The sequence below is a fragment of the Cnephaeus nilssonii genome (genome assembly GCF_951640355.1).
Source record: "Cnephaeus nilssonii genome assembly, chromosome: 7".
NCBI classification, from domain to species: Eukaryota; Metazoa; Chordata; class Mammalia; order Chiroptera; family Vespertilionidae; genus Cnephaeus; species Cnephaeus nilssonii.
This window is the reverse complement of record NC_137078.1, coordinates 91,437,397-91,449,967: the sequence shown is the minus strand read 5'-3', so window position 1 is coordinate 91,449,967 and position 12,571 is coordinate 91,437,397. Positions and strand designations below refer to the sequence as shown.

General features: G+C 62.2%; 1 protein-coding gene across 2 annotated transcripts; it reads right to left on the bottom strand.

Moving 5' to 3' along the window:
* Positions 1-3,145: 3,145 nt before the first annotated feature.
* SH2D5 (SH2 domain containing 5) lies at positions 3,146-9,277 on the bottom strand (the record flags this gene model as incomplete). 2 transcript variants are annotated; one of them, XM_079778406.1, is made up of 9 exons in its annotated part: positions 3,146-3,349; positions 4,024-4,183; positions 4,878-4,986; positions 5,365-5,539; positions 5,708-5,956; positions 7,121-7,267; positions 8,227-8,301; positions 8,740-8,820; positions 9,172-9,277. In XM_079778406.1, the coding sequence occupies 9 exons, from the start codon at positions 9,256-9,258 to the stop codon at positions 3,146-3,148; spliced, it is 1,287 nt and encodes a 428-aa protein (XP_079634532.1). The 2 variants fall into 2 exon arrangements, with proteins under 2 accessions (XP_079634532.1, XP_079634533.1); XM_079778407.1 differs by having other exon boundaries at positions 8,740-8,823; positions 9,172-9,258.
* Between the last annotated feature and the right edge of the window lie 3,294 nt (positions 9,278-12,571).

Genomic DNA, 12,571 nt, shown 5'->3' with positions numbered 1-12,571 from the left:
GCGCCGCGGCAGGGCTCCCCCGGGCCGGCCCGGACTTCGCGGTCGGGACAGACAACCGCCCGGCAGGGGACCCGGGGCCGCCTGGAGCGGGGGACGCGGCGAGAGCCGGGCGCAGGGGGCGGGCCCTCGTGGCGGGGACAGGGCTGCGGAGGGAGGGCGGGACGCCTCGCGGGGCCTCCGAGAGGAGGAAGGCGGCGGCGAGGGAGTCGCAGGACCGGAGCCGGGGCCGCTGCTCCTTCCGCGGCCGGGCTCGTCTATCCCTGAGGCCCGGCCCGGGCGGGGAAGTGGAGGATCCGCGCTGCAGGCGCCGCGGGACCCAAGCTCCCAGCCGCCCGCTAGCCCTCAAGCTGCCGCGGCGTTCGCGGTTGCATAGCAACGCACGTGGCGTCACAGGTGGCGGCTCGCGAGAACGTGCACGCGCTGTCCGCGCTCTGCCGCCCGGAGTGTGGACCGGTGTCTCCCGGCCCGAAGCCTGCACGCGGGCTGCCTGCCTGCTCCGCGCCAGGCGCTTCCGCCCGCTGCCCACAGCCCCGGTGCAGAGGTTAAGCCATTGGCCCGAGGTTGCCCAGCGGAGCGGGGGAGGCCAGGCCTGACTCCACCTCGGAGAGAGAGACAAGAGGAGGGGCCGCTCGCGAGGGTCAGGGGCCTACCGAGACAGGCAACCAGGATTTTGCTTTTCTCACATCCCTAAAGAGTCCCTGGAACAAGGCAAATTGTCCTAATGCCGCCCTCGTTTTTTCTAAGCCTCAAGATTAAGAAACAAACACTCTGAGAGCCAAAATCTTTTTAGCTGTAGAGGCTGCCAGGCTCGGCACAAGTCCCTCCAGCCAGAACAGCCGCCTCGAGGCTCCACTCCGCACAGAAGTCCTGTCAGCTACCTGCCAGGCATCGTGGTGGGCGCCGGGAGACCGCCCAATCCCTGCCCTCCTGGAGCCCATAGTCTAATTTAGTGGGGGAGACTGACATCAAAAACAAACCTCCCACCTACAAAAATCCCATCAATTTCAAACTAAAGGATCATTACAAACTAAAGGATCAGTTCTATGGAACATCCAACAAGGGAACCTTACCCGCACCCCTCTCCCGAAGGCTTCCCGAGAGTGACAGGAGCTGAGATGCTAAGGTTGCGCTAACCAGGCAAAAGGCAGGGAGGACAAGACCTGTCCAGGCTGTGCAAAGGTCCTGTGGCATGGTGCAGGAGCAGAAGGAAAGCCCGAGATGCCAGAGCACAGGACTTGGGTCTTTTTCCCATAGGAAATAACCACTGAAGCTTTTAAGCAGGAGAGAGATGATTTGAAAATACTGATCTGATCCCTTCAGGACATCCTCTCTCTGCCTCTGAGAACAAGACCTGTCTGGTTTGCCATTCAGCACCATCTGAAGGTATGTTGGCAAACAAAAACAAAACAGGAAAACTGAACAAAGACATCACCTTTCAAAGGAAAAGTCTGTACCAGACAATCCGAAGAAATGCATTTTATTTCAAGTACATACAGTACAGAGAACTGGGCTACCCAGGTGGCGCTGGTTGGAAAAGAGAGAAAACTGATCTACGATTAAGACACGGACGTGTTTGCACACACGGGTCAAAAACCTTGCCCTATGGGTGCCACGTGAACAACAGATGCTGTGAAGAGGAATGTTAAAGTGCTTTGGGACATCCCTGACACCTTATCCACCTGGATAATTTGCACAACAAAGCACATCCATCACCCAGGCAAAGCTCTCTCTGGCCTCCGCCTGGGCCAGTTACCAGGTCTTCAATGTGCGACTCCAGTGCCATAATCCTGGGCACTGTGTCACCAAACCCCTCTCCTTGCCAGGGAAATGTGGGGACCCTCCCTCCCTTTCTCTTCTGCGGGGCTGCTATTCGTGGGAGGAGTCAGAATCTGTTACTTTCAAGGCACCGAACAGTCACACCCAACTCCCAGGAGAGGGGGAGGGCAGCCCCAGATTCATGACTAGGCCTCCGCCTGAGACACAGAAATTCACCCACGGTGAACTTCCTCCCTAACTTGGCAGATTCGTGTCCACCTGCCAATCAGCACGGGATCCGTCCTGTAGACTACAATCATGTCCGTGACTCCCTCTGTCCATTGAGGACAAGCCCCCCTGGCAGAGCCCACACCAGTTCTAACTCAGAATGGCTCTGCTCTGACCCCCTCCCCAATGGAACTAGCCTAGGGAGGCACGGCGGCTCCTGACAGCCGGTCAGCACCACGCTAAGGGCAATCCCCTCATCAGGTGACTTCCCAGGCAGCCACCAAACCCACTGCAGCCTGCAAGCTGAGCTGGGCTCTAAGCCCTCTAAGCTCACTGCTATCCCCCCTAGTCAACCGGCAAAAGGAAACGCACTGTGTGTGTGTGTCATGGGGGAGTGGGTGAGGCTGGGCAACCTTCCCCGTGAGCGGGAATCACAACCCTGTGGTTTTGAGTCCAGACCAGCCTTCCCAAGCGGTGCACTGCGACCCTTTGCCCTGATGGCTCACGTCCCTCTCCGCACACGGTGTCCACTCCGCGCACGGGCTTCAGATGGAGGCTCCTCCACCCTGGCCTTTGCACCCTCCTACCCTGCTCCTCAGAACTCCAGGGAAGACTCCCTCACCCCAGACGACTTGAGAAGCGCAGCCAGGGGGCGGCCCACAGGCTCCACTGAGTCATCTCTGTCTCTCCTGAGAGGGTGGCTCACCCCAGGCCTTTGCCCAAAGTGAGACCTCACTCCTCCTGCCTCCCCAGGCACCTCACCCGCCGTGTCTGGCTGCCTCAGTCAGGCGCTCTCCAGAGACTCCCAGTCAGGGCCCCCCAGCCTGGCCTCCTTAGGACAGGCTACCCCTCCACTGGGAATAACCCTCCCCTCCCTCCCCCCAGGAAGCTAAAGTGAAGCCCAGAGGGCAAGCACCAAGCCACCCAGCAAGTTCACAGGAGCCTGGAGATCTGCTACGCCCCCTGCAGTCTCAGGGGCCACATGTCGAGTGAGAACCCCCAATCTCAGGGCTCCGCCACAGTCAGTGACGTGATGGAAGGCTGGTCCAAGGGGCTGAGAGACTGGATGGAACTGACCAGGGGGGTGGAAGCAGGGCAGAGTGGCCTGCTGAGGCCCAGGGACCAGGGGGAGGCAAGGCCTGTTGGTGCGGGGCCCGGCCTCCTAGCCCAGGCCCTGCAGTTCTGCCTCGGACTTGGCATGGCCAAGGGGCCGGAGTGTCCGGGGAGGCCTGCCCTCGGGCCCGCAGTCCTGCTCCTCGTAGCCGGGGTTCAGGCGGCCCATGTCGAGCGAGCAGAAGAGGCTGCGCGCAGTCCCAGCGTGGTGCTCCACCAGGGCCTCCAGGCTGGGGAACTCAGCCGGCAGGTGCTGGGGGAGGGAGGGGCTTCAGTCCCAGCGTCCCCTTCCCCATGGCTGGTGCCGGGCACCAACCACCCCCTCGCCTGGGATCCTGCCCCACTTCAGGGAGGAGGAAACTCGAGCTCAGGGAGGTCGCCGTCCTGCTCACAGCACAGCCAGGCACCATTTCCTCTCCTCCTCTCCTCCCAGCCTGGCCGGGACCGAGGCACTTGGCATGGAGGTAAGGGTGCACATTTAAAAAGGCCCCGCCCACCCCGGGCCCTGGAAACCTGTGATCATCCAAGACTCCACACCTGGAGACTCAGAGGCTGTCTGGGCTTAAGCAAGCCCCTACCCTGAGTCAGCTTCCTCCTCTGCTAAGAGATGGGTTAGGGTGTGGGAAAGCAGACTTAAAAGCCGGGATTCCCACAGAATGTGAAGCATGTGAAGCCCCAGACTCTGCTCGTGGTACCCTCCCAAGGCCTCTAGAGAGGGGCCGAGGGCGAGCCCATAGGTAGAGGCGGGGTTGAGTGGACCAGTGGGGGCAGGGGCAGCAGGGACACTGACTAAGGAGCTAGATGGAAATAAGTAAGGGGTGGGGCCAGAGAGAGCCAATGGGGGACTAGAATGAGGGTGAGGCGGGCTCAGTAGTTAAAGGGAGAGGGGCCTGCGGGCAAGTGGGGGGCTGACTGCCCACACCCTACCTCCACGCTGTAGCGGCCCAGGTGGTTCCGGAAGACTTGGTGGGGCACCACGCCGCACTGTGTCCGCACCGACAGGCACCACTGGCCACAGGCGCCCGGCTCGGGCCACAGCAGGAAGGCCCCGAGCACGTCTCTCCGCAGCAGGGCGAGGGCACTGGGCCTGGGATGGCAGAGGGAGAGGCTGGAGGTGGGACCGCTAGTCTGGACTGCTTCAGGTTGCTCCCAGGCAATGGGGTATCAGCCCCATAGCATCTTTTAAAATATATTTATATATAGTTTTGTCGGTTTCAAGGAGGAAGGGAGAGGGGGAATTATTGATCGGCTGCCTCCTGCACGTCCCACAGTGGGGGATAGAGCCCGCAACCCCGACTTATGCCCTGTGACCTCCTGGTTCATACATAGGTCGACGCTCAGCCACTGAGCCACCTGGCTGGGCCCACACCATCTTAAACAAAGTACCTGCCAGGAACAGGGCCTCCACAACAGGAAGCTTTCAGCCTTTCAGAAAGGTTTCTAGGGCGTCCTTAACTGGCAATTTCAAGACCTGATCAGGAGCATTTTAAAGCCCTGACCTTTAGGGAGCTGTCCCCTGGTGCTGAGGTCTTCAGTCCTTTGAATGATCTCACTTGATCCTCCCACAGCCCTGCCACGAAGGTCCTCTTATTATCCCCACTTTACAGCTGAGAAACTGAGGCCCAAGATGCTGGAGACTCTGGCCCGAGAGCAGGAACGCCCTGCCCTTGCACAGGAATATGCACCTACATGTCAGGGCCCTGAGGGGCAGGGGCCCACACCGCCTCTTTCTCTGCTCACCCCAAGGGGCCGGGCATTCAGCCAGGCCAGGCCCCTCCTACCTGGAGATGCCAGCAAAGGCCCAGATGTTCTCGGTCAGGCTGCCCTCAGTTTCCACCAGGCACGCGGGGCCACCTGGACCTTGGGGCCATGCCTCCCACGCGGCAGGAACTATGAAGGCCATCCAGAAGTCAGAGGGAGGGACTGATTCGTCCTAACCCAGCCCACCTCACCCCCACAGGCCCTACGACCCCACACTTGTCTCCTCACCAGCAGCCACACATCCAGCCCTCCAAAAGGCACATCCACACACCAGCACCCCCACACCAGTTAAGCACATCCACAGCCACTCCATCACCTCCGCGAGCCCCGGGCACTCAGGCGCGGGCGCACTCACGTGGGCACGACACACAGTCACAGCACAGGCCTCTGCTCGGAGGCGCCGGCCAGGCCTTACAGAAAGACTTTCAGGCCCAATCCCTCCGACTCACACGGGTGCACAGGCCGTGCCCCAGGCCCGCAAGGGGCAGGCGTGCTCCGGCTACTCACAGGCCTCCCGGGCCGACAGCTGCAGCTGGGTCTCGTAGGTGCAGCCGCGGTAGGCCCCGGAGCGGATCACCTTGCTGCGGATGGCCTTCTTGCGCACCAGAGTGGGGGAGCAGTAGGGATTCCCCAGGCGGAAATGGCGGGCACTGCCACAGCCTTCCAACTCTAGCAGCTCCTTCTAGGGTACCAAGAGGGGCCCAGAGGGGTTGGCAGATCAGGTCTAGCCATGTCCGGTCAGGCGAGCCCCTCCCTCTGAAGTCCAGCAACCACCTCCACATAATCCCCAAACTTCACCCAGTTCCCTGTCCACTGCCCACTCCCTGGCTGGGATTGGGGTGCTGCATACCCCACTGCCCACGGGCCCCTCTGCTGGCAGCCGCCGGAAGGAGACCAGTGCACGCACGTTCTGTGAGAGCTGATCACGGACGAAGGGCTCCCGGACTAGGCCAGGGGGCCTCCCAGGGCTGGCCAGCGGCTTCAGGGGCACATCCCCTGCGGGCCCCAGGCAGGGCTCAGGCTGTGCCCGCTCCGCAGGGTGCTGCAGGAGGTAAGCAAGCTGGAAGGAGCGGCAGAGCAGCAGGTGCAGGATCTGGACCTAGGGAGGGGAGGGGAGGGCGGGGAGGGCTCAGTTGAGGGAGGTCTCCTGGCAAACACCTTAGGCATCAACCCACTCACCAAAGGGGCCTGCCACCCCTTGGCTGGGGATGCTCTTCCCCGTAAGTGGAAAAACACCTACTTATCCCTCAAAACCTCACCACCATGCAGCTCCCCTACCTGAGCATCTACTCTGCTCCAGGCATCATGCTTGCAGCTGGGAATACCTGGGCTAAACGCACCCCACCCCATGCACTGGGTCAGTACCCTCTTAGAGGGCTGGCTAAGAACCCAGGCCTTGGAGTCACAGAACCTGGCATCCGATCCGGGCTCTGTCCCTTAGGAGCTGCTGTGTGACCCTGCGCAGAGCATGGCACCTCTGGTCTCATTTCCTCATCCCCACCTCCGCGTGCTCCTTTAATAAAACGAAGCACAAAAACTCCCGGGCAAAGGCCCAGCACTCTACCCACCACACACATTCCCACCCATTGGAACTGTGAGCTCCAGACCAAAGGCCATGTCTCAGCCACTCTCCAGGAGCCAGCACCGGGCTGGGCATACAGGGTGATGGCCAGTGCTTGCTGTGGGCTGGAACCAGACCCAGCCTCAGCTGGCCTAACAACTGGCTGCCAAGGCTGTCGTTCGCGGTGGTCACACTGGCTTTGACTTCCGGGATGTACCTGCCCGCCCACCCGCTCCATGGAGCCGCACACTGGAGCCTGGGCCCAGTCTCTGCTCTGGAAGAACTCCCGTGTCTGTAATTAGGGACAGGCCCAATGATGCCAAGGTATGGTTTATGTCACAGTGGGCTGCACAGACACATGGGCTGAGCCTTGAAGGGCAAGTTGGAATTTGCCAGGATGAGAAGGTGAGGGGCACCCAGGGAGAGAGAACAGCAGAGCAAAGGTGTGGCAGGGGGACCTTCCAATCCCCAAGTGCATGGCCTAGTCTCCAAGGCGTACTGAGGCCACTGACTTGCTTTGTGGAGTCCTCAGTGGGCAGAGCCATAGAAGGAGCCTGTGTGGCAGTGGGTCCAGGTCTGGAGGGGGCTCAGGACAGCATGGCCAAGCCCTCCATGGCCTCTCGGTCCCTGGAACCCCATGCTGATGCACAGCACCCCTCCACCCCGGCCTCAGTGGTGGTTCCCTGCCTGGGCCCCAGGTACCTCTCCAGGCTGTCTGCCCACAAAGAGGTGACAGAAGAGCTTGCTGGCCGGGCTCCGTGGGTTTCGGGCCACAAAGGCAAACTGGCAGTCGGCTGGGCACCAGGTGGAGTAGAGTATTCGCCTCAGGGCGTGTGCCATCAGGAGCACCTGGGGAGGCAGCGGGCATGACAGCCTCCATCAGACCCACCACCGGGCCTGCAGCTGCCAGCCCAGTGTGTGCCAGCCCTGCGGGCCCCACACACCTGCTGGCAGGCCTCCGGGCCTGCTCTCCAGCCTGCGTGCCCAGTTTAGGGCCCACCCAGCTCCGGGGGTAAAGAATTCTCCCTCCTTCCAGTCCTGCCCAAACCCTGCCTCAAATCGAAACCCTCATCCTTCCCTGGCCACTGGGCTTCAACCTCCTGCTCCCACTGCCAACCCGCCGGACCCGAGGGGCAGAGCGTCCCGCCTGCAGGGCCGCAGAGGCAGTGACGCAGGCCCTGGGGTGCACTCCTGGCCTCGGAGATGGATGAGCTGGGTGTGCATCCTGGCTCTGCCACTGTCCCCCTCTGCACGCCTTGGGCAGGTGAGGACAGCCCCCCTGTGATGGGGCTGCTGGTGCACACGGGGCCTCTTCGGTGCCCACCTGGGGACACCACGTGCACCCCTCTTAGGAAGTGGCACCCCGCCTCCTAGTGTGTACTGTCTGGCCTGCAGTGTTCAACAAACACTGGCTAGCACCGGGAGAGGCTGGGCGAAGGAACAGGGGCCCCCTAGCCTCCAGCCTGAGTCTGGCCCCCCTTCCACCGTCATGAGAGGCTGGCCAAGCCCACTGGGCAGGCTACGAAGGAGCCCAGGAACTTGCCAAAACCTCATGGTCGCTCCTGATGCTCAGGCCAGGAGGTACTGCCTGGAGATTTTGGAGGGCGTGTACCCCGGGATTAGGGGTAAGATGGATGAGAAACTGTTGCCCCTTGGGGGGCTCCTTGGAGAGAGGCCTGCAAAGGCCCTGAGCAGGCTGGGAAGCTGGGAGGCTCCGGGGGCAGTGCAGGGCCTGGGTGGAGGCAAGTACATCCTGAGGGAGGACACCTGTCCTGCCCAGTCCTCACCTGCACCCCCCGGGCTCCTACCTCACCCTCCCCGCTGTAGATCTTGAGGCCCTGAAGGCTGAATTTCAGGATGACGGCCCGGCGTCGGGGACAGTCCTGGTGGAAGAGAGTTGTTGGGGGGCAGGTATTACCTCTCAGGCCCTGCCCAGCCCAGCCCAGCCTCAGTTCCAGTCACTAGGGGTGGTTAACCAACTCCCCCACCTGCCAGGGGCCTGAGCCCTGGACAACGGACCCGCAGGAGCCAGGGCAGGGTGACTGACCCTGGCAGACCTCCCGCAGCCAGGACCATCCCCCGCATCTCCCACCTGTGGCTTCCGCCCTGGGGACACTGTGACAACGAAGGGAGAGAGTCCCTGGGCATAGGGCATGTGGCTCCACGAGCCTGGGTGTGGCTCAGCATGGCTTTGGCCCTGCCTTCCCTGGGCCTCACTTGCTCCCTCTCTGTGGTTGGGGGTGGGGATCAGATGGATGGTCCCAGGGGCCATTCCAAGGCCGGGACCCCCACCAGCGAAGTGCCCTCCTCAGCTCTCCTACCTTCAGTGCCCACAGCTGCTGTTGCACCAGCCACACGCCCTCCTGGGTGTCCAGGTCATCCACGGAGAAGGAACCCACGTACTGCTTGGGCGTGGGTGGGGGTGGGAGGGAGGGAGGGAAGTCAAGCTCATGGCTCCTGACCCCCATCCCCAAATCCCCCCCAAGCACACACTGCTCTGCTGGGTAAGCTGCAGCAGTGACAGAGCACTGTGCTCGGAGTCCAGGCGCTGCTATTTCCCAGCAGGTGGTCTGGGTCAAGCCCCTCAGCCCCCAAAGCCTCATCTCATCTGTGCCGACACACACATTCCCGAGCCTGGGTCAGGGAGGGAAGACACAGAAATAGGTCCTCCCCATAGCTCCTCCTCAGCCCCAGGACCTGCTACCCAGTCTCCGCCCACCAGAGCACCCATGGGAGAAGGGGGAGAGACCCACCTGGGCAAACTTGGTGATGCACCTGGGTCGGTGAGGGGCAGGGCCGCAGTCAGAGGCCCTCCGGCCCCTCGCCCCGGCCTTCTGCATGGCGCCCAGGGTGCTCAGCTTCGAGCCCCACGGGAGAGAAGGCTGCAAAGGGCAAAGGAGAGGCTTGGTTCCCAGGCAGTCGAGCCCCGCGCTCTCATTGGCTGCCAGTGAGCTCCTTCATTGGACAAACCCTTACTGAGCACGTGCAGTGTGTCAGGCCAGGACTGGGCACGGGAGACACCGGGGACACAGAGACCTGAACAGAATAACCGTCCCCGCACCCACGCAGCCAACATTCTCGAGGGGGAGAAAGACATCCGATAAGACAGACATGGACTATGCTGGGTGCTGCCACAGCAGAGAGGAAGGTAGGAAACGCAGGTCGGGAGCTGACTGCAGCCCAAGGAGTGAGGGCTGGGAAACAGCTAAAGGAAGGGGTGCGGCCGTCCACGCCCTGGGTCAGACATTGACCCCTGTGCTCTGGGCTGGGCTTGGACAAAGAGCAGGGTGCGGGGGGAAGGAGGGGGGCAGCACCAGCCGAGAGGAGGGGTGTGACAGCAGGGAGACCAGTCTGCAAAGGCACAGAGTGAAAGCAGCTGGGCCCTTAGGTGGCGGGGGCCAGGCTGGGGCCGGGAACTCCGGCTCTGTCCTGTGGCAGTGGGGAGCCACAGAGGTTCCAGGACAGGAGCTCTGTAGCCTTCGGGGAGATGCTTAGAGCTGCCTCACAGGACCCTGGCTCCCTGGCTCATCAGCTCAGCCTGACTCCAGCCCCTTGCCCGAGCCCCCACCACGCTGTGCACTGATGCTGAGTCAGGAGGCAGGGGAGGTGGACAGTGCCCGGGGGACTGAGGAGCCCCACCCCCAACCCAGCCCAGGTTCTGGTCTCTCCTGGGGTCCCTCTCCCAGATCCACCCGTGGAGGAGAGGAGGAAACCCCCGGGAGGGGACCCCCGGGGCAGGGAGAGCGCTCACTCCCCACCAGAGCGCCGGACCGCAGCTGGTGCTAGGTGAGCACGGAATAAAGGCACCCCGGGAATGGCTGCCTGCCTCTGCCTGGGTCCCTGAGCCTCAGCCCCTCCGTTTTCCCTGGGACGATCCCAGCTGGCTGTCACCGGCCTACGTGTAATCACTGCGCTTGGGGTCAGAGTGATGGGTCCAAATCCTGGGTGACTTTGGACAAGCCTCCTCACCTCTCTGAGCCTCTGTTCCTCATCCCCACACCTGGAATAAAGTGAGGAGTCAAAGAGGACTGAAGGGAGGAGCAGGCACGCCGGGTGATGCCAGCCAGGCTCGGAGCTGATGCTCAACAAGCACCATCTCACGGGATGGAGGCCCCACAGCCTGAGGCTCAGGAGGGAGCTTGGGAGACAGCAAGGTGGGACCACTGGCAGTGCCGTCCTCGCACTGGGCCACACTGGATCTAGGTCCCCCAGTCCGGGAGGGCGTGGCAGGAGGAGAGGCCTGCTGAGGGCCAAGTTCCAGCCAGGAAAAAGGAGGGATCAGACTGGGTGCTGGGCAGGAAATGGGTGCGTCCTGGGGGTGCTCTACCGACCTGCAGGGGTCCTTGGAGAAGGGGGGGCTTCGGGTGCTTTGGAATTGACATTGCCACCCTGCGCTGGGAGCGGGGGAACAGCCCTACCTCTGCCTGCCCATGACCTTCAGCCCCAGGCTCAGGCCAGAATGGAGGCACCAGCAGCAATCGGAGCCAGAAAACAAAGCTGCACCATCCCCGGGAAGCCCCCTGACTCCTCCCTCCGGTGCTCCTGCTCCTCTTCCGGGCCGCACATCGTCACGCTTTTGATCCCGGTCATCTTTTACATCATGTCCATGACCTCTTGTTCCCTTTATGTTTAAGTAAAGCGAAGTTAGACGTGTAACAGGCACCAAAGCTACGTGGCTCCCGTTCCAGGTGGGGAGGTGGGGGCTCCCAGTTAACTGGTCTTTCAACTTCGTCCTCACAGCACGGGCTGGGATGCCCTGTACCCCAAGGCGTGAGGATCGGAGGAAGCAAAGACGAAAACAGAACAGGGGAAAGGGAGAGAGAGAAAGAACGAGGATGAAAAGGCAGCTGCAGAAGTGGAGAGCGCGAGGGATAAGAAAGATAAAAGAAGAGATGAAGGCGGGATGGAGGAGGGAGAGACACGGAGCACGCTTCTCCTGTGCTGAGCAGCCCCTCAGACAATGCAGGATGGAGAGGAGCCACGTGGGTTACGACAAGCACCTTCCCTCGCACACACCGGAGACGGCGGTCTGGGCTGGGAACAGCCTCCGTCCCCCGGTGGCTTTCTTGGGGATGCCCACTCCAGGCAGTGGGGATGGGGCGGTCACTGGCCCTCTCACCCCACCCCATCCATTATCGCCTGGAAACTTCCCCAGGAGACTGGACGTTCCTCCCTTCCTCTCCTTCACTTCGGAGCCTGAGGGGCACGTCAGCCTCAGGCCTGGAGTTGGGGGCTGTCCAGGGGACCAAGGAGGGCTCCAGGCACAAACACCCACTCCTCTCTTTGGACCGGACCTGCGTTCTCTGAGGTTTGCACAGGAGCCTGGGGGCCCAGCACCTCTCTGAGGGGACACCTTTGGGAGGAGGAGGGGCTCTTCTTTTGCTCCGAGGTTTTCCGGGGGGGCCCTGCTGGGAGACGGGGCTGGATGGGCTGGCTTGCCCGGAGGGTTCAAGGACAGAGGCCCTGCTCCCCGGTACCACCGCTGATGGAGGGCCCCCCTTTCCAGCATTCTGGGACACTCCTCAGCCTGCCGAGCCTGGGCTTAGCAAAGGGTCACTCGCGGGGGCGGGGGGGGGGGGTGTGAAGTCACTTGCCCAAGGTCTCGGGGTGCAAGGGGGGGCAAGTGTGGAAGCAAACCCAGGTCTCTGGGGCTCTTCCTTACGGCCCGGCAGGGCCCTTCTCTGACTCCCCTCCCCGAGCAGGGTGTCCCCCTTCAGTTTGGTGGGTCCCAGCCTATCCAGCTGCTGTAACACCTCAGGTGCTGGGGGCTGATGGCATCAGCAAAAAGCAGCTTTGTCTCTAACTGCCAGATGGTCTGGGGCTGCTAGCTTCACCCCCACGGCCTTTGGCTCAGCTGCACAGATGAGCCCCTGCCCTAACACACCCTCTAGTGCCGCCCCCACCTGCCCTGGGCCCCGAGGAGAGACATGGAAACCCCCCCGCCAAGGGGCAGGGCCAAGACCCTGGATTATGGGTCCCACCAGGTTGGCTGATGTGACCTTGGACAAGTCCCTTAACCTCGCAGCCCCCGCTCCCTCCCTCACCTGTGAATCGGGGGAAATCATGGCAGCCACCTCCTGGGTGCAATGGTTTCTTCTGAGACCGTTTCCCAGCGGGACTGGGCCAGGGGGACCAAGTCCCAGCCGGGTGGGG